The sequence below is a fragment of the Papilio polytes genome, unplaced genomic scaffold (assembly GCF_000836215.1).
Source record: "Papilio polytes unplaced genomic scaffold, Ppol_1.0 DF822178.1, whole genome shotgun sequence".
In the NCBI taxonomy this organism is placed as follows: domain Eukaryota; kingdom Metazoa; phylum Arthropoda; class Insecta; order Lepidoptera; family Papilionidae; genus Papilio; species Papilio polytes.
In genome coordinates, this window is record NW_013527026.1 from 3,439,737 (window position 1) to 3,467,289 (window position 27,553).

At 31.6% G+C, this 27,553-nt stretch overlaps 1 protein-coding gene across 1 annotated transcript in view; it reads left to right on the forward strand.

Moving 5' to 3' along the window:
* Window positions 1-27,206, forward strand: part of LOC106106536 (neural cell adhesion molecule 1-like) — a 30,004-nt gene extending 2,798 nt beyond the window's left edge. The window contains exons 2-11 of the mRNA XM_013287134.1: window positions 23,841-23,956; window positions 24,100-24,292; window positions 24,465-24,596; window positions 24,671-24,826; window positions 24,906-24,996; window positions 25,182-25,284; window positions 25,359-25,517; window positions 25,684-25,798; window positions 26,061-26,153; window positions 26,224-27,206. Of these exons, the coding sequence (XP_013142588.1) occupies window positions 23,841-23,956; window positions 24,100-24,292; window positions 24,465-24,596; window positions 24,671-24,826; window positions 24,906-24,996; window positions 25,182-25,284; window positions 25,359-25,517; window positions 25,684-25,798; window positions 26,061-26,153; window positions 26,224-26,417 (1,352 nt within the window). The 3' untranslated portion in view covers window positions 26,418-27,206. The remainder of the gene's footprint in view (window positions 1-23,840; window positions 23,957-24,099; window positions 24,293-24,464; window positions 24,597-24,670; window positions 24,827-24,905; window positions 24,997-25,181; window positions 25,285-25,358; window positions 25,518-25,683; window positions 25,799-26,060; window positions 26,154-26,223) is intronic.
* Window positions 27,207-27,553: the final 347 nt, after the last annotated feature.

The window sequence follows — 27,553 nt, forward strand, 5'->3', positions numbered from 1 at the left end:
CATTTTTAAAACTAAGAACCAATTATCCATGTGAGGAAAACGATAGGGACAGCTGTAAATTGTGTATTACAAAGAACCCTCCTTCCTCCTTTACGCAGAATATCTAAAAATAAAAGTTCCAAATATAACTGTATCATTAATGTACATATCAGATATTTCACCCTTATTATATAAACGGATATAAATACCGAGTTCGATAAATAAGGAACAGAGTGAGTCATGATTGGTAAACTTTGATATTAACATTTGATTGATGTAATCTTTGAAATAGGTACAGTTTCTGTTGGCTCATTGCCAATTCTTCACGAGATCCCTTAGTATTGATATACTATACAAAATATAACAAAGTAACCTAGAACTAAGAAATAATAAGTAGATTGACGTAAACGACGTTAAGGACACAACCAAACAAAGCAGATTGGGCGAGAATCTCAATTACTTACATCTGTATCTCATTCTTCAAAATCAGCCAAGTATCGTTAATAATACATAGGCATCAGCCTATAACCATGGACCGTACTCTTACTAATATTATAAATGCGAATGTTTAGATTGATGGATGTTTATTAGAGTTTGTAGCCTAAACGGATGAACGGATCTCAATGAAATTTGGCATAAATGTAGAGGATAGTCTGAAAAAACTAATAGGCTACTTACTTTTGCTTATTTTAATTCCACGCGAACGCTACTTTTTTAGATAGATTTATTATTTTAACTCTATGGAATTTTAATATGAGGTATTTTTATCGTACAACATCAAAATTGCTTATCAAATAATATATTTTTGTTATCAAAATTGTCAAAAAAAAATCACGTTTTTAAACTGATGTCAAAAGCTGCACGTGTCGAAAGTCGAAGTTTAATTAAATTTTTTGTTCAGTTGTTTATCGCTAAAACGAGCTCAAAGCAAAATTTCACTCATCGCTATTTGAAACGTTTTAAATGTTCATGGGCAGATTCATTTAACAGCTATTATAAACGGCTATCGCGCGACTGATACTTTTCCGTTTTGTCAGAGTTCAAAGCGTTATTAATTTTTCGATAAATTAAGAGATGTTAAAGAAGAGTCTATTGTTTCGATGTAAAATGAATGTTTCAACGATTGTTTATGTATTTTTTTTTTAATAAATACATTAACACCAAATATAAGAACTGAAATTTACTTCAAGCTTTCAAGAGTCGACGACACCCATTAAAATTAAACTACATATAAGTAATGTTAGTAAATTAACTTTAATAATCATAGTTGTTTTAAAAATAATCGAAGTTACATAAGTTACGTTTAAGATCAATAGTGGGCAAGTTTAAATTTCTAAGCGTAAAATTCCTTCCTATAAACATCCATGTCTAAACAAATAGATAAGTACTACGAGCGACAAAGTCTAGCGTTCTAATTAGAGCTTGTTGAGAAAAAACCTTCTTGCTAATTAATTATTAACAACGACAGTTGTTGGAGCAGATTTTTTGGACTTTTTGTAATTTGTGGAATTAACGCCCGTACTATTTTTAGAAAAATAAAAACTGTGTTGTTTATATTTTCCATGAGAAGAAGGATATTGTTTTGAAGATTAAAAATAAAGACAATAAAAATTATCTAAGTGGGACTCTCTTTATAAACTGAAAAGTATCATGCAATATTTAGCAACGCAGTAAAAAAGTAGCACATGAAATAATGAAACTAGGCATGCAATTAAACATTGTCATAAAGTCTGTCATAGTATTTGTCGTATATTAGGAAAGTTTGCGAGGTTTCATGGGAATAGGTGGTGCGGCGTATGGGGCGGAGGCGGGGTGTGGCTCAGTTACAGCGAGTGAGGCCCCGGAGGCAATAACCTGCTTAATCTAAAGGGCAATATTAACACCAAACTGGCCGTTTTTACGTAATTATGACAACAAAAATAGCTAAACAATTATCTCATACTTAATTCTGATAATTCTAATACGGAATATTTTTAATTCAATTTGGTTAGTGAATTATAAAAGCATGTATTTATGGTAAAATAGACGACACATACTTATTTTTATTTCTATAAATAAAGCATCTGCAGATAGTAAATTAAATCAATTAACAAATATAGTAGGTTTTTTTATATAACATACACTTTTCTATTTTTGATATAAATGAAAATTTACATTTGTCCTAACTTCGTAATTTTACTCGGTGAAAGTGAGATATACGAAACTCGCGGGATATTTCCCTCAACACTCTGCTAAAGTGGAAAATTGTTGAATAATGAAACGAAATAGAATTAAAGAATAATGCCTTTAGAGCTAATATTTTCTGTGACAATTTTTGTCATATTTCTTACGGAATAATGTCAGTATCATGTAAAATATAAAAGTAATGTTTGTTACAAAAGCTTCGTGTCATATCGTCTTATTGTTTGAAATAAAAAAAATAATGAACACTTTCCTTTGATAAAATTTGTTCACGTTTATTTATGTTCTTCCTATACTTTTTATTAACATGAAATACCAAAATTTTGTTTATTGACTTGTATACAGTCAGTTTTTGTAAAAAATATTTTATTATTTTTTCATTATTTCACATTTATTCCACTTAGTTAAGATACTGACATTAATTTAATTAATTCATATTAAACGGCGGACCCGCGCGAATACTCCACATAGTATCGCCCACATACCAAATACTTCAGTTAATTTGTTCTGCTCATATATGGACTGGATATAACTTCATTACAAAATTCATTATGAAAATAATGACAATTTTATACTTAAAAAAACAATTATTTTAAACAGTTTTGTGTAAAACTTTCCTGATCTTCTGTCATTTGACGCAAGATGAAAATGAAATGAGTTTGTGCTCGGAGTATTTTAATAAAAAAAATTGATTGCTCGAAATCAAAACCGGATTGAAATCAGTTTGAATTATGTTGATTCAAGATCCATTTACAAAATTGAAAATTTTCTTATTCATAGAAAATCATGTTTCTGTTACTGTCTGTGTTTTAATTCGTCTTTCGTATTCATATAATTACTTTTTATTATTGTAATAGTCTAAGGTTAAACTTTTTATCGAACAAGAGTTGAAATAAAAATCGTTGGATAATGGTTACATACGTATACCGAAAATATTCTGCTCAACTTCGTTAAAACTTTGTACCGTTGACATTTAAAAAAGCTTTATTCTCTAAACCAAAATCCTAAACGTTAAATAAAAGCGGAAAGTTAGACGGAAAGTTTAATTAAATTTTAGACACATATTTAAGTCTAAATTGTCCGTTCGTTAGAGTCATACTTGCTCCCGCTCCTATGAATATTTTAGACGTCCCTGACCTCTTTCATTAAACAGTCACTCACGAATGCGAATGTATTACGAATGACTGAGTGTAAAAAGGAATTATTAAAAATTTAGCGCTAAAATACAGTTGCAGGTATATTTATCTTTTTACTCGGGTCTGAATAACTAAAGTTTATAGTTGCTAATGATGATATTATATTCTATTCTATAATGATCACCATCATTTACTTATTCTACTCCCGTAGGGTCGGCGCAACAGGTTTTTGTCCTCCAAATAACTGTATACGTCATCTCAGTCAATACTCCCTTATTGAGCATGTCATCTTTCACGCAATCCATCCATCTTTAGGTCTACCTCTACCGGTGTATCTCCACACTCATAACAAACGTTCTCCTTGTAACATGCTATTCATCCCATATTATATAACATGCCCACACCATGCTTACCTTTTACTCCTTACTTTCTCTACCACTGGGGCTACTCTCAAACTTCCTTTAATATACTCATTTCGTATCTTATACATTCGTGTTACCCCACACATCTCATTTCTACCACATGTAGTCTTCTTTCATCTACAATATTAATAAGATTATTAATTATTAATTGTTGTTATTATTACTTACATTATGAATGTTAGAGTTTGCGGCCTGAACGGGTGAACAGTTCTCGATTAAATTTTGCATGGATGTAGAGGATATTCGGGAAGAACATAGGCTACTTACTTTTGTTTTTTAATTCCACGTGGACGGAGTTGGTAAAAGCTAGTATTATAATAAGAAGGACGAACTTGGCCTGGAGGACTTTGGTGATATTAAGCATTTATGAAATTATTTACGTAAAATCTCGCGCAATCTTATTCATAATCCGTTTGCGAATATTCGTGCAAATTAGTATTTAGATTCCGAAATATACAATTCGTGACTTAATATGAAAAATTATCACGCAAAAAAGTCTATAACACACCTATTGCGGTATGTTATAACTATTAATGTTATTTTCAGGAGAAATTAAGCAGCGAATGGAGTCATAAATCTAGCTAATACACAATGTTACAAAATGTAACATACTAGCTGTTGGTACATTAATACTCAATGATGACGTAGCTTTTTAATGGTGAAAGAATTTTTGAAATTGGCCTAGTATTTTTAGTTATTTCCATATATTCCAAAGTCCAAAATCACAAATCTTTCCTCTTTATAATATTAAGTATGGATTTATGATACATTTGCATACTAAGGGTGAGTTGCATCAAATCGCTGGTTATCGTAAAAGTTATAATAGGGTTACAAGTGCAAAAACATATTCTCACAGAGGTTTTATGTGTTTTTCGTTTTTACAATGTAAACATTTAAACCTGAATGTCACTAAAGTGTCAAGTTGGTGTCAAGAATGACATTTACGTAAATTAAAATGTTTGGAAATACATGTTTCGCCGATTATATTTATGTATCATACGCATGGTATTGTATAGTGAAATAAACTTTTTGCCCACGAAGATGGAGAAAATGGCAAACTCTTGTGAAAATAAACCAGTTTGGGCCATTATTGAAACTGTATTTACTTTACTACTCAAATATGTAGCAAAAATGAAGCAATAAAATTATACAAATATAAATGCATCTTATTTATTTTCCATATTATAAATTGTCCTGTCAATGCATATTATAAATTGTCCTTTTATGGAGGACATTTTTTTAAATAAGAGAAAAGGGACAAGCGCTGTTGCTATGGCCTTAGACACTTGAAATTTGTCCAAACTGAATGTTTGGCCAAATTTCGAGTTCCATCTTGGAAATCCATTATTTCCGAGCACGCAAGACTTTATTCTTCTGGATTACGTATAGGATAATAGTAGAGATTTTCGTTTTCCATTACTTTTTCCATTATTTGTGCTTTTGAAGATAAGAGCTTGTGACAGTTGACACTACCGAACTGACACTAACCGTAACGCTAACTATAACCGCCCAAAATCGGGCGGTTATGATTAGTGTCAAATATGACGTCATTTTGACCAGCGCAAAACTGGTGTAGCGAATATCATGAACATCCGAAGACGTAACCATCGGGAATGTGCTGGTTAAGGTTTATAGTTAGTTAATGTAACTCATCCTTAGTAAATTTTAAGGTTATTCCAAATATTACTGTTACAAATAATTTTAACTTTAACGGTAACCGGCGATATGGTGCAACTCACCCTTAATGTAACAAACACAGTTAAAAAACGTTTTAGTAGTTTTACGCGTTCTACGTTACAGCTACATAAGTCTTATGAGTCTCTAAGATTCGAGAATGACTAAAAGATATTTGTATCCAAAAAAACCGTAGCTCCAAATTAAACTTACCGTTTCAAAGGCACTCATTTTCTCATACATGTGTTTGCAGATAACCTCCAGAAAATATAACCTTATTTATAGATTACCCGAGTGGAATATTATCACAATATACATGCCACAGTATGGTTAGCGCTAACGAGCTGGTTATTGGAAGAGATATGTATTATCCAATTGCGAAGAAAAAAGGACACGGCAACGTATTATATAGATTTCGAATAACGTCACTTCGTTGTATTATTCTTCAAATAACTGTATTAAAATATAAAAAGTAACAAGGATCTTACTATATAAATAATTTCAACTCTTTAATTTTAAACATACATCAAGCCTTTTACCCTTGTACCGTTGGATAAACGAAGTGGGAAAAGAGCCTAAGAGAGGTTCAAGACGAGTCTGTGTCGAGACGGCACGGGATCGTTAAAAGTGGAGATTTCCATTGTGGAAGAGCAAGGTCCACATCGTATCGTCACTCTGGGTAGATAAAAGAATAGCATTCAAAGGAAAGGCTAACGTTACTAAACTTGTTATTCTTATCTAATTGATTTGATCTATGATTACGCACAGGTTATCTCGTTTTAATCAATGTCCCCGATACAATAATATATGACTATTTAAAAACTACGCTTTATTTTGATTTTGCAAGGTTATGATAGATATTGTCACTATAAGTATAACATTTGAAATTATCCACACTAATACTTAGCGATATAGCTAAACTAAAACTTAGATAGCGTTGATATCTGAAACTATATCCTTTACACCGCTTAAATCGAGTACAGTAGAAATAGTTTTACGAGTTTACTTCTTAAAACTGAGCTACAAAGTCAAATATTTCGGTGAAAAGATTTCGTAGAGGGCGTATTGCGCGGTCTCATTTCGTAGCAATAATTTACGGAATAGCTCGTGCCGCTCGGCCACGAGGATACTCTCAAATTAAATTCATTTCAGTGTCGACGAGCTAATTGGTGACGTCGGCCTTTTCAATACTCTGGAGTTTAATAACGCTACTCTTGTAATTATGATCCAACTTATTCAAGATCAATATAGGATTTTCATCTACGACTTAAGCAGTTACAAACTTGGCTCACGGCTTGTTTGCTCACTTATAAGCTCGGCATTGATAATAGTTTTCTTACACTAGAAGGAGTGATGTCACATGTTTAGTAAGTATGAGGCCAATATATCGTACATCTTTGCAATTAAATTTATTACAGTTTTATTTAGGCATAACCTTGAGAACACTAATGTCGTTTAGGTTGTGTAAAAACATTTTTCGCTTCTAATAACCTCTGAAAGCAATGTTGTTTTGAATCCTGCGTCTTGCTCAGACATTCTGACATTTACAGACATATTTTACGATCCCTCAGGGATGGAATGAGAGTTTTATTCTTATAAGAATTTTTGTTTATGTTATGAGCCAAGGAAAGGTTCATACAAAAATGAACATAGTTAATGTGATTACTATATATTTATGTTTTTTAAATTAATGTTCAGAAAATAGTCAATGACAATTGTCCCATTTCTAATCTTGCTTGTGAATAATATATCCAATATTTTCAGACTATGTCAGATTTCAATCCTTTTGTGGACCTCCTTCCGTCGTTGACACTTCATTCGACCCTTTTACCTATATCTTATCATATATGCAGATTAGATTTGCGACGACGACAAGGTGATTGTCACTTTGTTTTGGAAATGTCACGAATTAAAATATTGATTTGAGAAATGATAAGATCAATGAAGCGTTGTGGTCACTTAATGTCAAACACGTAATTATCACCTTGAGATATACGAAAAGTAATCAATTAAAAAGAACAATGAGCTCGAATGAAAAAACAAATGACAACGAATAAATCACCTGCCATACAATCTGAATATTATTGAACATTGTGAGTCACTTGCGTCAACCACATAAAATTGTTTCAAAATACTAATAAAGATTAATCTTATTAACTAGCTGTCGCCTGCGACAGCGTCCGTAGGGATTAAAGAAAAAAATTAAGAAGTAGCCTATGTTCTACATCCAGACTATGTTCTACATCTGTGACAAATGTCACAGATATCGATTAAGCCGTTTTAGAGATACGTGGTACAAACATTCATCTATCAGCCTAAACTTTTGTTTTTATATTATTAGTATGGAATACGATTATTGAAGTGTAAGTTAAAAATGTGGCAAGGAACGTTCAGCGTGTATAATAATTAAATAAGTTCGAAACGCTTGCGGGTTTCAGTAACTAAATGTGGTTTGGGATCAAAAAGTTTTCGAAAGCGGTAAATAAATAAGAGAAACAAAACGTAACATTCGCAAAACCGCTAAATACAAAGGTGAAAGGGCTATAAGCTAAAACAACATTACAGTAATGGCGTTGATATTGAGTTGTAGTGTAAATATGTACTTATATATAAAGATTAGGTTTATGTGTTTAGACGGAAATTAAATCGGCTCATAATTTTGTTGAAAATAGTTTTTGTCTAAAAGTTATATAGTGGTATATTTAAAAGGTTTCCATTAGTTCATGAATAAGAAAACCGAAAACAGATGTTAAAAAAAATAGATATGGTTTAAAAGTATATTCAAAGTTTAGCCTTAAAAATAGACCCTCTGCTGTTGTAAGAGTAAGATTATTCTTAATAAATTAAAAAGTACTCCTCTCAACAGACAAATTGATTTCACACAGTGTGACTATTCCGTTGTTCTGTGTTATTTTTTAAATGTATTTTAAAAATGTCTAGTAAAAGAAAGAATCGTAGAAATAGTGTACAGAGATTAAGCAGTTCCAGTCACATTGCACTTTGTACGGATATTTTTCAACATCTCAGGTGTAAAAGTTTAATTAGGAAAGTAGAATTACTGTTTGTAAAGAAATGTTTTAGAATTTAGTGTGATAACTTAGAGATGGTTTATTATTTGTGTGAAACATAGATAAACGTTTCTTTTTATAGCTTTTACGCTAGCGACTCCGTTCGCGCGGAATTAAAAAAAAACAAATGCAAGTAGTCTATGTTCTTCCAGACTATCCTCTACATCTATGCCAAATTTCATCGAAATCCGTTAAGCCGTTTAGTCTACAAACTCTTACAAACATCCATCCATCTAAACTTTCGCATTCATAATAATAGTATGATTGACACAGAAATGTTTTATTTAGCAATATGTATGACATGTCAGCCCTTCAATTATTAGTAGTTCATGTATTGTTTTTTATTTCCAGTTCAACGTAGACGTTAAAAATTCGATCACGACTATGAATCATAATTTATTTAAAATGAATAATTACGAGGTATAATACTAATCTGTCCTGAAACATGTTATCATGTAAAATATCGAAAGATTTTAATTATGATTAAGAAGTACAAACTGATCGTGACTACGCGTTTCTTGATAATAATTGCATACTCTACATTTAAGTTCACGTAGTACCACATATTTTTTATATTTATCACTACCTATATGACACATAGTTGTACAAATTATACCGTTTTTAAAATAAAATTTGTGTACGCCAAACGGGAACATTAACAAAATCCGTACTGGCAAAAATCTACGTCGACACAAAAAAGGAATTAAAGGTTTGGCGAGTTTTTGTCGTCAATTTATTACGTAACTTTGACCATATATCTGGCTAAAGAGGACAATGACCTCGCCTTAGCTATTACTGACTAAACCCTCCCATGAGTACAATGTTACTAGACTGAGGAACTATTATTTTTGTTTGACAGCATTGTAGCTTTATTGCATATCTTTATCTTTATATATTGCGTGTAAAGATAATATTAAATAATAATATTGGTAAAATTAATTCGCATAACATTGGTAGCATGACTTCAATTCGTCAACGTGACTTGTGACGATTTCTATGCACTTTATTTAATAAATTTTAATAAAAATACTTGAAATGTAAAATAACCTAACTTAATTTATCACTGACTTGGAATTTAACACATCTTTATTTTAACTTAATGTAAATAAAATACAACTTGCAGAAATTAACATTTCAAAGTAGTTGGTGTTCAAGTTAGCAGGAAGTTTTCAATTTTGAACTTACTCAACAAGATAAATAACTTGATGAGTATTACCATAAAGAAGTAAAATAAAGATGGAGAAAATATATTTTTATGAGGAACGACAAGCTTATAGCAAATTAATCTGATATACTCTCTATTTGCAGAATTACTACTAACTTTAAATACATAAAATAAATTAAGCAATAATAATCAAACTGCTTAAGCTTTCATGTTACAATAATGTTTAAATAAGAGTTTGAATTTCAAATAAGTAACAGGTTTGTAAAGAAAATTGTAAATTAAAGAGAATTGTTCCAACTTGTGACAGTGGGATAAGAAACAATAAATATTTTATTACAAGTTTTATTCTCACACATAGAAGCGCGTAAACAACTTGAGAAGAGGGCAAACTAATAAGAAAGCAAACACATGTTGCCTCAATAATCTAACATTGTAGCTGAATATGGATTAGCTAATAAAACTAAAGAACAAATCATACGTACGAAATGAGAATAACTTTTCCCCCATATTTTTTATAACTTTGGGTTAACATAAATACGTTAGAACTGAAATCGTAGGTTAGGTACTCGATTTTATAGATCTGTTGTTCTTCTGATCTTTGACCGATACAATTTTCTTAACTATATTGAAACATTTTCGGAAGTTTAATTTACTATAGTAGTTAATAGTGTTGTACTAACTTTATTAATATATGAGTGTGCGTCATCTGGTAGCACGCATATCTGTGGAGAGTAGACCATCAGTAATCCGCACACGATTCTCAAATCACACCGCTTACGTATTCAACAGACGTTGACAGATATTTTATCAAGTAAATAAGTGAAAGTATTTTGTATTCAGAGCCTATTGTGATGTAAAAAAGTTATATAAAACTTCTGAAAAATTACATTGTTATAACATTCACAACGATCTTTACGGACTGGACTTTGCTTAAGTGGAGACAAAACATAAGCTACCGTATTTGTGCTTTGGCATGTCCTTGCATATTTCGTGGATTCATCTAATTATATTTTAACATCTAGTCTTAAAGTATAAGGGCAAATGCTCAAAAATATTTTGTGATACGTGATATATTTTGCAATTTATTCGCTGCTTGTATCGAAGCTTCGAAGTGGTGATTTAAATAAAGTAATAAAAATCTGAGCGCGATTTTCTTCGATAAGTCATGAATTGTAATTGAGTAATAATTTATTCAGCAACCGTGAATTTTAACATCGTAGACCCGTACCTCATGAAGATATTATAAAAAAGCTTCGATTTGTAGCTGGTTATGTAATTTCTCGTCTTTAAGAAAAAGGGGAAATCCTTGACATTCTAAGTTAGTATACGAATAAACAAGTTCTACTCAATCTTTATTACAGGAAAATATATTTAATGTAAATAGTGGATAAACATACAGAAGTCGAAGGGAGGAAACAACACAGAGCATGATATATGTTAGAAATGTAAGCGACCTTGTCCGTGGTTTATAAATCAAATTGAAAGGATTCTTCTGACGAATAGGAAAATAAAACGGTACGTGGAATGACTAAAATGAAAGTAACAAATAAATGCTGAATTGAGCCTAGGAAACACTTTGACTGAATTGAGATTGGATGAGTTGAGTTTGTTCCCGTCTTATAGTTTGTATGGTGTTTTGAACGTATGAGAATTTTATTTTGACCTCCTGTAGCGTTAACAGCTTAATTTTTTCGAGGAACGTGTTGTTCTGTTCGTATTTTAAGGAATATAGGCAATTGGACTATTGATTTTTGAAATTAATAACTTTTAATGAAATGCTTGTTTTCTTTTAACTTTTTGGACGTGTACATTTCATGTTGTATAAATCCAGCGTCGCGTATAAAGCGGCTATAACTTGTGGTATTGTAAGGTGCAAGACAATGATTTATCGCCGCACACCTCCGATTACAGTTTTTGGCAGCGCGCGCCGCGGGACTGCTGCCTCAAATTAATGGTCCTCCTGCCTTGCTTTTGACATTTTCAACTGAAAACCTATAAACAGGATATCTTTCACCTTCTTTTAAAATCGAAATTTACTACCATACTTTATAAATGCTTCGCTAGTAGTTTGATTTGTTGGTTCATATCTTACTATAATTTTTGTTTCGTCTGATAGAGCAAAAGCTAATAAGTCACTCTAAAAAATAGAGATAAAACTCACTAGTATGATGTATAGGAAAGAAAATGTAACTATATCCAATGAATTTGATAAAACATCTAAAATCCGACCACGTACAAGTGAAGTATGTATAATAAAACCAAAGGGACTATCTAAAACTTCATTTCCAATCAGCATGTATGATACATACGGTTGGAATATATTTTATTTAGAACTAATAATGAAAATACTTCTGTATGAATACAATGTAAATTAGTTTCCGAACAATACTCATATAGCTTGCGAGAGCGAGTCGCTTTGACTTGAGTTATTACCTTTGTTTATTAAGCTTTTTAAGATTCAGTGCAAACGTGTTTCATAAATCACTGTACGCGTTGTGTTTCAGACTTATGTCGCATATTTCATTTATCTTGCAAATGTGAAATGCAAGAAAATTTACTTTACCAAATAGGCTGCCTAAAAAGTTAAATTTATATACTTTTGTAAGAATGATGAGCGATTTGTAGAATTAATTCCGAAGGCAGATCATATACACGGTAACTATAATATATTGTGGGCGAGAGCATGTCGGAGATAATGAAATAGCAATCGCGTATCATTAAAAGCACCATCCTTAGTTAACCACCATTTTAAATGAAAACTGCACAACACAATCTAATCGGTAGCAAACATTTACAGAGATTAACCAATTGATTTTATATTACAAAGCACATCATTCCTCCATTCAATGACAACTGTCGTCAGTCATTCTATCGTCGTCTTGACATCTATCATGCACTATGCATATTCGGCCAGTGCTTAATAGTTATTAGTTGCCAGCAACTTTAATCGTTCAAAAATTAACAGTCATTTCGCCCCATTAACTCTACCATATACTAAACTTTCGCAATATATACTTAATCTATGATAATTTAATAATGGCTTAACTCATGTTTTATCTGGTATATGTCTAGAAAGTATGAAAATATTTAATTATATAATTAATATAACATTCTTATTGAGGTCGCACAAACATGAACTTTATGTGTTGCATTCCATCATAGTTAAATAATGTTTACGTGTTGTTTAACGATGTAGTCACAGGGGACGCTGGTGTCGTTCACCAAGGACATATGTTTACACAATGGGGAGTTAATTCACTCAAGAATGTCTTTAAAACTAAATAGCATGCAACATTTGTCAAATTAAACAATAACAACTGACGAAACAATTGCATTAATATGAGGATACAAATTAATGATAACAAGGTAAAGCTGGCTCGATAGTATAAGCATTTCATATAATATTGGCTCTTGCTCGACAAATAAGATTCCTGGCAGCGGTTATACCATTCCTGCGGGACGTAATTAACATTAATAAACATTGAGCGTGGAAAGCGCTCGTCCGGCCAGTATCTGCACAACGCCTTTAATTAGGAATAATTGTTGGCATTCGAGGAACCGAACACGACAACCAAAATTGTATGCATTTGGCTTAATATAATCAAATAATTTTAAACAAACTCTGCGGGTTTGTTGTTTAGTTTATTACAAATAAGTTTTTATTAGAAAAAATACAAATAAAACAACTGAGGTTCAAGAATTATTAAAGTTACAATGTAATTATATTAAAATAATAGAGATGATGAGTTTGATTGTTTGTATATACTAGGATTAAAACAAATTGTAGTTTCACTTTACAAACAAATAGAATTAAACACCCAATAAGCTTCGCTTTGTGTAATAATTTCGATAAGAAAATTGCAAAATAAACAACGAACATGATTTTGTTTTAACTAAGTTGTTGAATGCTTTTAATGTTATAAAATTTTGTACTATTATTTTCGAATAGAACTTTACCCGCTATAGTGAGTAAGTTCTCTCAAGTTTTGCTTTAGGAAGTTTTTATTACATTTTAGCATACCTTGTTCTAAGATTGTAAGTTATCTTATAATACAAGGCCGTAAACTTGGAAGCCTGTGGCTTGTAGCTCATCATACTGCTGTTCCGAATTTACGAACATATAGATACCTTGTTCATGCAAAGTTTGTACTAAACTAACTACATCGACATTTCCACAACTATGGAAGGTATATGATGTGGTTCAAATACATTATCAGGAATACGAATCATTTGCATACTAATGTTGTTAATGCGAAAGTTTAGATTGATGGATGGATATGTTATAGTTTGCAACCTAAACGGTTCAACGGATTTCGATGGAATTGGTATAGATGTAGAGGTTAGTCTGGAAGGACACAAAAGCTACTCACTTTTGTTTTCTTTTCATTCCACGCGGACGGAATCGTGGACGAAAGCTAGTATGTTATAAACTGTTACATTTAACATGTTTAGTTTTTAACGGTTAGCTGTAAACTTATGTACCTAATTTAGAAATGTCGGAATTTTATCCGTATCAGCAAATATTAATGAGACAGAAAGAAACTGGTTTTGGCTTAATTTCAATGATAATTCTTTTTTTACAAATTATCACGTTGATTCTCACTGATTTACTTTGATTATCTAATTGAGTAAAACTGTGACAAGGTGCAAGTTAGTGAAGCGCAAAGACACTTGTAAAATACTTGAACGTTTAAAGCAAACGGTCCCTGTATCGCATATTCTCTTAAAAGAATTTGCGGAGTATATCAGGTATTGATTACCTTATTTTCTAAATTGCGCATCTTCAGGATAGTTGCCAACGACAGGATGATCTGCTGGCATCGATCTGGCCCGTGACGTCACGGGCGCCGGCCGGGCGCGCCAGCCCGTCGCCGACGCACCCTCGCGCGAGGGATGAATTGTCTGACCTCAATCTCAGTTTTACAGTTGACTGGGTAATACAATTGCCGCAGACGCCTCGTTTTATTTTTACATACGTTGTGTTAATAAATTGTTTGTCCTAACGATTTACCTTAATTTTCATAGCAACGACAAATGCGAAATAATGAAATTTAATAATTAGGTTTATAACAAAACCTATAGTAATCTAATTAACTGCACAACATTTAACAAATTAGATTAAATTTCACTCAAGTAAATGTATCTAATGATAATCCTTAATACTATAAGTAATGAAAATGTAGTAAAAATGATAGCAACAATACATAAAAGAAATATGGAAGGAAATATCGTAGGCGCGCATCCATTGTACCGTAGAAGCTTTTCCATCGAGTTAATCCGACATCGGGATTGATGCTTCTGTTACTGAATTGAATTTACTTGTAGCAGTTGATTGCCTAGTACTGCCTTTGTCTAACAAAAGAGAAATATTCTCACAAAAATTCTCAATGTATTTGCCATTTTTTGCCCATCGAAAATCTAGCAAAGATAAAATTATACCGAAAATCTCTACACCATATATCAGACTTTATGTTAGAAATTTGACCTATTCAGAAATTTATTGCAATCTATTATTGTAATATGTATGCCAAAAGAGTTTCAGAGAAAAATATTTTGTTGCGCCATTTGGCACTGTTTCCACATTTATTCTACTTTCGAACTTTGAACTGAAATATTTTCGAGTTTATATAGTGAACTGTAAATATCCTTTATTCTACAACAAAGCTAAGGCCCTATACTTTATTTCTGAACAAAAATTATCTTGTAATTATTTAATAATTAAGACATTACAGTATTTTTCAAAATCCATGTTCAAGCTTTGTTAAAAACATTACATCTTTTTGCAAACAAACATTTAAAATCCTTTATAACTACTTACTAAACCATTATAATTGTACTAAACGTTATATTATCTGAACCCTATAATTAATCATTAGGTAATAATTTTGATGCTTTTACCTTAAGTTACGATTAACTACATTATAATATTTTTATCAGATTCCCAATGATTCTAAGGTATTCATTATCTTTGACAAATAACGAAAATAAACACTACTTGGTAATTACCTACTATTGTTTTGTACAAACAGATCAAATTCCATCATTAAGTTGAGTGGTACGTATTACGCGGAAACATTTCTAATGGTATTAACTCTTTCACCTTGTAAAGTTTAAGCCTATTATAAGGCGGATTCAATTTAATGACGTCCATAGCCCAATGCATAACATGGACTTTATGAAAAAAGTAAAATAGAACGGTTTAACATTTAGTGTGTCATCACTTATATCTGAACCCGACCTAGGGTCCTTCAAGAAGCGAGCCTACAATTTCCTCAAAGGCCGGAAACGCATCTATAGTTCCTCTGGTGTTACGGATGTCCATGGGCGTCGTTGACCAACTCTGTATCACTGCCGCTCGTTTGCCCTCTTTTATTACATTAAAAAAACTAAAAATTTATATCTATTTCTTCGTCTTGTACTTAAAGAATATCTATAGAGATATAATACAACCCTTATTTTATATTATTTATATAAAAGAAGGGTCGATAACAATCTGGTCAAGTATTTGACTACTCTAGTCCGTATCTGATTGTATTGTTTACTTGAAGCGTATTCTGCGAGACATTTATAATACATGGTACAATACAGAATATAGACTAGGAATAATTGAATTATGATAATAATGGAATGGTGAATATATAGACCACTTACATAGGACCAAATACATTGGTATTTTGCGTTAGTAAATGTAGAGTTTTCACGAACATTTTAAAGTAGCAGAATAATAAAATAACATAAAAACTGCCTGTAAGATATTGCTTACAGCAATAAGGCCGTCATTGCACAAATTTTGTATTAGAATAGTTTAAGTATATATATATATATATATATATAGTAATTGTAGTGCATAATTACATAATTATAATTACATAATTATAATTAATTGTAGTGCAAAATTAATTAAATAAATAAACTAACTATACTAAAGAGTGCATATTTTGTCTGAGATAAACGTTCTTGAACTGACATAAATCATTAAAGTGCTATAAAGTTTTGTAAAAGTATATCAATTGAGCTTTATAAAAATAGATATTTTACTTGTAGTAAATGTGACACGAGTCTTCTATAGGTGTACTTCCTTGAAACTAACATAACAACCTTGAATCCAGGGACTATCTGTTTTCCCGCTCCACTGACCTACAAGAGACTTGTAGTGACGTCACCGGGCGAAGGCGACGCTGCGTCGCCACACGCGGCGCCCGTGGCCCGTCTGCCGTCTTTAAATCTCAAACAATCGCTTCTCTCCGCATTTATCTATTATAGCTAGATGAAATGTGAAACCATCTTCAAAGTAGATTGCAATAATATTTCAAGACAGTTTATAAGAAATATATTGTATGGAATGAGGCCAACATTTTACAGAAGTAGAAACAGTTTAGTTAGCAATTTAAGTGACTTTATTGAGAGGTTCAGTTGAACAGTTATTCTTACCTAATCTATTTAAGTATAGTCAAGGTTCTAATAGGCAGAGTTTTAACATGGTTTTTCTTTTTTTATACAATTAAGTGGAAAGTGTTTATTCAGTTTAGATAATCGATTATGATAATTATCGTTATAAAGGAAAATATCAGTCTGGCAAACGAGAAATGTAATCTTTGGCATTCTACCCTAGCTAGCTTAACTTCTCTGCTTGTAGCAAACACGAGTAGCTTAATGCCAGTTGTATTAAGTGGCAATTAGATTGAAAGGGTACTTTGTAACGATGCGACATCAGCTTGATACGTGTTACGCGATACAATATGCCATGCAAATTCTCGTAATCATTCTAATGTGTGTACTAATGACTGCGACTAGCAACACTACAATTACCAAGACCTATTTTTATTGTCATGTTAAAAATAGATTTGTTTGTATATATCGTTTTGTAGATTAAACGGTAATTTTGCGTATAATTGATTGAAAAACTAATTGAAACAACTTCATGTTTAGTAGGTGTTTTCATTTGGACTGTTTCAGTTCAAATCTTAGTATTTGATTTCGATTGCATAAGTAGCCTTTGTGATTTTCAGACTATCCTTTGTATTTATGCCAAATTTCATTGCAATCTGTTGAGCCGTTTAGGCTACAAACTCTAACCATCCATCCATCCATCTAAACTTTCGCATTTATAATATTAGTGTAATATGTTACAGAATGGTATTAAAATACTGAATGGAATTAAACATTGTTTGTATCTATTCAAATTGAACAATACGCTGTGGTAATCCAACACTGCAAAATATTCTGTGCTCTTTAAAATTTACTGCTGCAAGAGGTATTATCTTTTAACCACAGCAAGCGCGCAGCTTTTGTGGCTAATAATGTTTCTTTGGAATACATTTCGAGTGTTTATTTTGGACGTTGGAAATATTTTACGTGAATCAAAATTTATTTAAGATTTTATGAATTACGTTATGATTAGATTGAAATAGCGTTGAATTACACTTTTTTACTTTTACTAGCTTTCGCCCGCGACTGTGTCTGCGTTGAATTAAAACAAACAATAGTGAGTAGCCTATGTGTTCTTCTAGACTTTCCTCTACGTCTATACCAAATTTTATGTAAATCCATTTAGCTCTAAAGGGTACAAACTAACAAACATCCATCCATCTCTTTATCTAAACATTGGAATTTATAATTATTACTATTATGGTAGCTAAAACATTATATATCGTCATAATGTGGCGTGATTTGTTTCTCTATTATTTCTAGAAATTTACAATTTATCAGCACACAATATGCCCAATGAGATTATAAACCATGGCTGTTAGCAATTTTATTAACAGTAACAGAAAAATTATCGAAACTTCTAATAAATTTTAAAACCTTACATTAAAATGCCATGAAATTCAATATGCTATTTGAAGAATATTTTCAAGGAAGCTAATAGCAGTATCGCACCTGCTGCTGCCCTCGCTCGTCAAATTCAATAACGTTACTCCACGTACAATATTTCCTATAACATTTCTAAAACTTCTAGTTAACGCTTAGTTCACCTGCAATTATAGTGCCAGTGTTCAATAGCTTTCTTCTAGTGTTCATTGAAGTAATTAGTACAATTGGGTAGGGAGTAGAATTCCTATTGTCACATGACTCTAATCTATTAATCCTCTTTATAAACTATATCGTACATCCAAATTGTGAAGCCATTGCATGTAAAAAAGTACATAGATACGTTTATGTTAGTTACATAAAGAAAGGCATACAAAGTGATTTGAAATGTACATTTAGTGTTAATATTGTAGTTGTTATAATTACAGTAATGAAGAATGGTGTACATACTTCGATGACTTTCAGCTGTTCAATTCCAACAAGTGATTTTTGACTTCTTAAGAAGTCCTTAAGAACCTTTAAAGGTTACAACGAAAAATGTGGAAAAACATTAAGGTTATTTAAAATCTAATATCGAATTTGTAAACAAATAAAGTCTAATTTGTAAAGTAACAAAAGCAAAAGGTTTAATACTAATATCAATCAATTAATTTCCAACTTCGGCAAATTCATTTCAATTTTGTTACGTACAGGAAACGTTTGTTTCGAATTCATAACGTTGTGCGGCGGAGCTTTGTATTTATGGAAATAACAATAGAACAGTGTAGCGTTGCTCCCAAATTGTTGTTAGCTGTAAATTAAACGTGATTGTGAAAATGACGGTCTGAACTGCGAGAGTTGTGAGTGTTTGGAATTGAAAGAGGGCACATTATGCAGTATTCGGCATCGGCAGAAGACGCGCCATCTGCCTGCCTCGTTACGACGTTATTACTTACCCAGTATGAATTTACCAGATAAATTCGTCTGTTTAATAGGCCTTTGTAATAGACATTTATGTTCAAAAAATTACACCGTCAATAAAGCTGACATAAATTCTTTTATTTGTTTTGCTGAATTTTGAAGATGTGAATGTTGAACGCGTTTGATAGAAAATAATGTTTTTCTACAACTTGCAAAGCGTACGTTGCAATGTTATCTAAACACAGTAATTAAATGATATTAAAAAGGATTTCGAAAATAATTGAATTATCATACTAATGTCACGTGTTAGAGACACGTTGTTTCTTTAGCTGGAGCAACGAGTATGATAAGGAGACCCTTTTCTCTGTAATCGGATGAAGCACTTGCGGTGCTGTAAATCTATTATCATTTGCAACGTACGAGAGACGTTACACCATAACTGGTTCCGCAATAACTTGATGTTTATAATATATTTACTGTTACAGTAATTAAGCCAGGTGTGTTTAAAAATGTCCGTGAACCTAAGGGATAAGGAGATAACTTGTGGCTTTATCGTTGCATAGTCCGTCTGAATTTTCTTAACTATTTTCTTATTATTAACTAAACCTTTTTGGTGTTTTGTGACGATTTACGCATTGGCACGAATATCGTAAAAAACATTTCATACAACAGGGTATTCTGTATTCGAGACTACCTTACAATAAATCTTTTTGTTTACATACATATGTATAAAGGTATTTTTGTTGTGTATTTCACCGCTTATAATTTACCTTTATGGGCAACGTGCAAAAACTTCAGTTTTTCACCAGTTTGGCAAACGGAAGGTTGTTTATCCAATGGTACGTAATAAAACACGCCCATGGGCCATAATTCCGAGGGTTACTAATTACTCGAGGTTCCTTTATAGCGGATAAAAATTTAAGTAATTGGATTCTGATAAGTAACGACGAAAAAATAACTTAACTGTTTTTCTGACATTCTCTGACCTATTTAATATTTAGTTTAGATACTTTTATGAAAATATTTTTTGATTCTAATACTTGTGAGCAAATTGGTACTGAGATAGCTAATGCTTGTGTCGAATAACTTGGAGATAACTTGTTTATGTAGAATTTTTGTTGTGGCATTTGGTTTAATAACGTATTACGAAATACTTTCATATTACTACTTCAAGGTTAATTTAAAAGAAAAGCTAAATAAATCCTTAGAAAGTCTGGGTTTTATAAATTTTAGGTATGTTACAAAATATTAAATTATAAAATCCAAGGCGAACGTAATGGATCCTATTTCTTGAGAATATCAAATTGATGAAGCCATAATCTTACGTTCAGGCGACCTTTTTATCCCAAAAGTGTTACGAACGTACCGTACCGTACATTGTGGTTGTAAAGAAAAACATAATGTCTGTCTTTTACTGAATAAAATTATTTACTTGTTTTGTTTAAGGCGTGTATATTATATTTTAACAGAGATTAAAAAAGCATCAACGGGGTTGGCTGTTCATAAACATACATAAGTGGAAAAATATCAACTAGAAATTACTGCTTTTTTTTACATATTTTTTTAATGTTATGCACTAGCATTACTAAAGTAAGGTTTAAATCCCTGTTACTGATATATGCAAAAGGGTCTATCATTTAAGAGTGTTAGTGAATGGGACGCCATTTTTCATACATAAGGAAAGGTCAACGCGTGCCTTCCATAGACAAAATATTTATTACCTGGGACTTACTGATTTATATAGAGATCTTTGGAGTATTAAAGCGGTGTATTCAGTACTGATTCAGCCAGTCCTGATAATAAATAAAAGACGAGAAAAACGTGTTATGTGCCTAAAATTCAAATGTTGTACGAATGCTGCGTTATAAATACAATCGTGTAAGAATTTGACTTGATTATAGACAGGACCTTTATTCCAAAAAAACACCTGAAATCAACTTTCCGTAGCACTAAAATCGAGTTTCGGAATTGATTAAGAACTTGAAATCCTTTTGCAATAGATGTACAATCCGTAGCACTTATTTCGACCTGCCGAGATTTTTTTCTCAATGAAATTGGATGTGATTGTTGAACGAAATTGGTTTTTGCTATAAGTTGTAATGGAGCGTATTAGAAATGTGAGAATGTTTGTAGAAGATAATATTTGGTGCGAGTGAATAGATTCTCTTATTGCCTGCTGTATGGTTGGTCATTTGATAAACGTTTTTCCAACATACTACAGACATTGAATACTAGATAGAGTATATTGCTGTTGGTTATTTATGACCAACTATTTGACTAATAAGTATTTAACTATTGTAGTTCGTCTATACTAATATTATGAAGAGGAAAGATTTATATTTTTGTATGTATTTGATTCACGCAAAACTACTGGGCCGATTTTAAAAATTCTTTTTCCATAAGAATGGTAATTTATCTGTGAGTAATATAGGCTACATTTTGTATTATTTTTAGAATTTCACGCGGGCGAAGTCGCGAGCATCAGCTAATTAATAATAAGTTATATGAAATAAGTCAAGTCATCATCATCTTGTCCTTGTCCCTATAGAGGGTCAGCACAGTATTAGGTGGTCTTTCATGCATTTCTATCAGCCGTCAATCTGATTATCTTCCTTTTTAAGCATATCCTCTTACACATAATCTATTCTTACTTTCTTCGGTCAAGTACAAACCACAATTTTATCTTTGAAATAAAATTTATTGCAATGCACTACTTTTATCGTCTAAGTTGTTTATTTTAGAAAACAATGTATGCAATATACTGAATTTGAAATGCAAATTCTCTTAGCGCCGCGTCTGTGTATGAGTGATTGGTTAAATTGAAGTGAAGTCTGAGAAAATGAATTTTAAATACGATCAAAAAATAAATGCAGCAGTTTCAGCAAAGAGTTTTATCGTGTTTTGTTACAGTAATGGAAGAAATTTCAGTAATTTGTTCTATTCATCACATTTTGCTTATTGCTATAGTCGAATATCAAATTAGTTAATTCAACTTTTCAATGATCCCATTTTTTTACGATATTATCAAATAAGAATGTATTCATTGATTTTCTATATTTTTGTATTAATTAATCTAATAATTAACTTTATTGACAAAACTTTACAATACAGAACTAAAGCTGGCATATAACAATAAGCAAACAAAACAATACGGTGTATGCCTTTTTGTGTTCGGAGTGTTTTAAATCCAGTGGACGTTTCTCTTTCATATTATTTTTTTTAAATAAAAATATCCTTTTGTTTGTAGCATAAACGATGAATAGAAAAATACCGATCATTTAACGTACATTTATCTACATTTTTAAATAAACTTAATTGATAATTTAGTAAAAGTCTTTTTCTAAGTTAAAAAGAGGATTTTTTTACTCAAACAATCAAAAATCCAACCAATTCTAACGCAATAGAAGTTTGTGGTATTTTATTGATTTGACTACTCTTCAAGGCCCATTTAATTTAACTAATCATACGCACAAACAAATCATAGGAGTCAAGGAGAATTCGACAACGAAAACAAGTTACATATCAAAAAATATATTACAACACATACATATGCATTAAAATAATCTATAACATGTATGTAATATAAATAGGTATATAGTTTGCTTAAATGAATTTTAACAACAACACTTTGTGAATCGTTAATCCTAAGGATGCCTAGGTCTTATCGCTTTTACACTGTAAGCCTCTTTATGTGCTCGGGTTACCATAAATTGAACTAAACACGATAATCCTAAACGAAGTCTTAATAGAAAAGAAACAAATGTATTTTATGTCTGATATAAATAAAGTTGTTACTTAATCAAAGATCATAGAAGTCGACTTCTACAAACAAAAAAATCGAAATGCCCATATTCCAATAAAATTTCTCAGAAGAATACGAATCCAATGAGTCCTTGGAAAGCAGTGAATAAGTTTCTATCACTCCACAGGGATACGCAGAACTGTTACTTCGTTCCACGATAAATTACTTATGCTAGTGATAGACGATTTTGAGAAGGAAAAGAAGAGCGCCTTCGTATTTCATTTTCTAATAAAGTCTCATTTAAACGTTGTAAAGAGATTTCATTCATTAAGTTGAAAGCTATTCAAATCTTTAAAGTTGCTTACCTTGAACATATCTATGAAAAAGTTTAAATTCCTTGATACAAGGTCACCTGGAAGGAGCTTTTAATTAAATTAACGTCTTCATATAATCTCATCGTATGTCTAAGAGTGTTCAGAAGTTCAATTTGCTAATGGAGTTGCTCGGCGTTTAGACGCAGCTACGAACTTGACACTCAGGTACAACTTTGACTACTTCACGTGTTCTTAATGTTTCCTGAAAATATGTATACAGAACTTAGTAACTTTTTGAGTAGAAATTTTAGAAGCCAACTTTCGTTTCATCTTTTTTCATTTCATGTTTAAAATTATATTCTAATAAAAATGTTTAATAACAAAATGATAGTATAGTATCTATGAAGTGAATAACAAATTGTTTGTTAAATCATGTATTTATTTACAGTAATAACAGCGGAAGATAGTGATGACGCCCCCAGTCTTCGAGTTTTAGCAAGATCGTCTGTGTACAATGCCGGAGAGAAGAAAGCTATTTACTGCAAGGGAAAAAATCTTCAACAGGTTAGTAACTAAATAAATGATTTTTTAATTTACAGTTCAGTTTAATAGTGCTAAATTAAATCCTAGGATTACGCATGACTTATTATTGAATTTGGTTCAATCTATAATAGTAGTCCTTGCTATTTTTAATTGTTTTCTTGTAGAACTTAGAATGGTATTCGCCCTCCGGCGAAGCCGTCGAGGGTCGATCTACCACAAACACCAGGGTGTACGTAGAGAGGCAGAAGAATGACAGCCTGCTGCCTCTCATAATTCACAGCCTAAAGATCGAAGACAGCGGCAACTGGACTTGTAAAGCTGGCGAGCTCAATGAAACTATTGAGATTCTAGTAGGAGGTTAGTTTTTTGTTAAATTATCTTAATATCTGATAAAAATCTTAAGATCCAATAAAATTGTGCTGTTAGAGTTAATTTATTACGCTAAATGAAAAAGATTTTGCAAGTTCACCAAAATAAAAGACAACTTAGTATTTATTATCAAAACGTTAAAGTTACTTTAACATTTTAGAAAGAGTCAATATTACAAATCGCTTTGAGAGCTTCGAAGGTGAAGAAGGCAAATCAGTCAAACTAAATTGTGAAGCAAAAGGAAAACCACAACCTGTTGTGCAATGGTACAAGGATATTCAAGTATTATCTGGTAATAAACATACATTAATTGTACATTTGACCAAAATTGCAATATTACTAATAACGTTTTATTATATTTTAAAGATAAATCCAAGAAATACGTTGTAAGGAAGATTAGGGATAATTATCAACTAGAGATCAAAGAACTAAATCATAGAGACACTGGTGAATATGTGTGCAAAGTTACACAAAACTCTCTGCGATATTACACGGACAAACGAGTACAGCTTACTGTTCAGCGTAAGTAGCACAATAAGTTTAACTCAACAATAAATTATATTAATGATGGACGTAAGAGAGATGATATTTATTGTTTCAGATAAACCGATCATGTTTAACAGTGACACAGAAGAAATTTATCCAACATCAACATATAGAACAGAGGAAGTGTATGCAATTTTAAATGAAACGTAAGTCTGTAAACATAATAAAACTTATTGAACACTCAATTTTGTACACTTTAAAACAAAAGAAGAAAGTACATATTTAGACTATTGTTGGATAACTTATTATCCTCAGAACTCAGGATATTTTTAGAAATATCTTTTCTGTACTTAGAAAAATAAGAATTTTTCAGTCGACTTTTGAATTTCAGAAAGAATATTTCGTGCAGTGCTATTGCTCACCCAGTTCCAACGTTCCGTTGGTTCAGACGATATGAAAATGGTTTTGAAGAGCCAATTGAAGACGAAGATATGGTAATGTACTACATAATCCAAGTAAAACCAAGTGTCAACTACCACATAATTTAATTTGTTTTTTTTTCTGTTAGGTGGTGACGTCACCCCGCGGCAACGTCTCTGTTCTAGTGCTCAGGATGTACAATGAAACTATTTACGGAGAGTACAAATGCACTGCGAAGAATCTAAAAGGGGAAGCTTCGATTGTATTCCACGTTACTGAAGGCAATAAACCAAATCCTCCCGATGAAGTAAGTCTTACTGTCTTACTCAGTCACTAAACAGTCACTTAAGCATGATTTCCTTTATTTAATCTTCCCTAAGGGACAGAGAGCTCCAGTATTTTATGCTGTCTAACCAACAAATATATTATAATGAATTAGGCATATCGTACTAAATAATACTTGTTTGTTCCAGGCGGGCGTGTACGCGTCCAATGTGAGCACAATAACCTTCAACGTGACCTGCTTCACTTGCAATATGGATTTTGAATCTGAAAAAGCTCCCGATCCAGAAAACCTTGTTGTTATTGGTATAAATACTGCATTCACTTTATATTAAAACAACGAGCATAACTTAAGAGATAGTATGACTGAAGAGGCAGTAAAAAGGCGTTACGATGAAGTATGTGATACAAAAATGAGTGTATGTACAAGAATGAGTTGTTTTATCCTATAGCGCGAAGTAGTTTACGGTAGTCTATTTATGTATGGTGATCACTTTACAAATGATTTGATTGATATACATTTTATTATTATTTAATTCTACGACTGACAATATTACTTTAATTTCAGGTTACTCATTTGAGCTAGTACCGGCGCGAGAGGGTTTCCTTCCCGAATGGGACACTGCTTCGCTGTTCGATATTGACATTGAAAATGGCAATGGTAAATATATTTAAGAGAAGAGTTTATAAGAAATCAAAGACTATGTTGACTACTTTTTAATTATGTGCAGAAACGCTGTTCACGGTTGGCCCCCTGCCAAACAGCACGACCTTCCACGCTCGAGTGCGGACGCGCAATGCAGCCGGCCACTCGGAATGGGTGGACATCATCTCCGCTGATATTAGAACCACGGACAAAGCTATCAAATTCATTGCGTCACTAACGTTGCTCATCGCAGCTCTTCTAGCTATAGTCAATATTTAAAATGTTGACCGTCAATGTTTGCATAATAATTTCTTAAATTCTTCAGGTTATTTTTGACATATTCTATGTTGTAATTTCGTAGTTATTAGTTGATAAATGTTGCAACTATTTGTTAACAACGCTTCGAAAGTGATGAATGTGTAGATATAATAAATATAAATGTTTAATAAAAAACGATGTTTTATCTAGTCGCTACTATTTCAACAGAGTTGTAACTATATCTATGTCCGTAAACCAATTCAATTTCATTTTAATTAAGAAATAATTAAGTTACTTTTAAGTTGTACGAATGCATTCCACGCCTTGTGTAAATAAAACGCAGTTTATGTTAAGGTGTCTATTATTGCAAATTAAATACGTGTTCATATATATATAAAGGCCTAAATTTTAAAATTAGGTTATATGTAAAATGTTTCCTTAATGTAAGAAAGAAATAGTAATTAAAAGACTAATTCCTATCTTACTTAAAGTGAACATTATTTAAATGTTTAAGTTTCATATATTACGTTTGTGTAGGTGCACAGTTTGCGTCCATGTTTTGCTTTCGTAGATTTAAGGGGCGCATTTAAAAAAACTACTGACCAAGTGCGAATTATACTCAAATTATAATTTCAATAATATATATTTTAATTAAATTCCTTGGTCACAAATTATTACAAATACATATAGTACATTTCTGTCAAAATCGCGAGGTTGTATGTTACAAGTTTTTTGCAATAACTCCACCGAACATCATATTTACAGAATTCATTTTCGTATTCAATTATTTAATTTCACATTTCATTATTTTCCGTATCTGTTCATTTAATGTTATTTTGTAAACTATTACATTAAGATATTAAGTTATTGTTCTTTATTTTATAAGATAGTTACGTACATAATTATATAATTACAGACAAAGTAACTCTTTATATAAAAAACTACGACAATATTAGTATGTTCAGAAATAATTATACCAAAATCTTTTTTTAAAATTAAATAGTTAACATTAATTGCCTTTGTAAAAAAAACTTAGATTGATTGAAATTCAAGTTTGTATCAAAATCTAACAAAGATTGGAAGTTTGCAAAAAGTAAATTAAATTCAAACGACGATTAAGAACTGGCAATTTCTCCAATTGTTATAATTGCATTTCC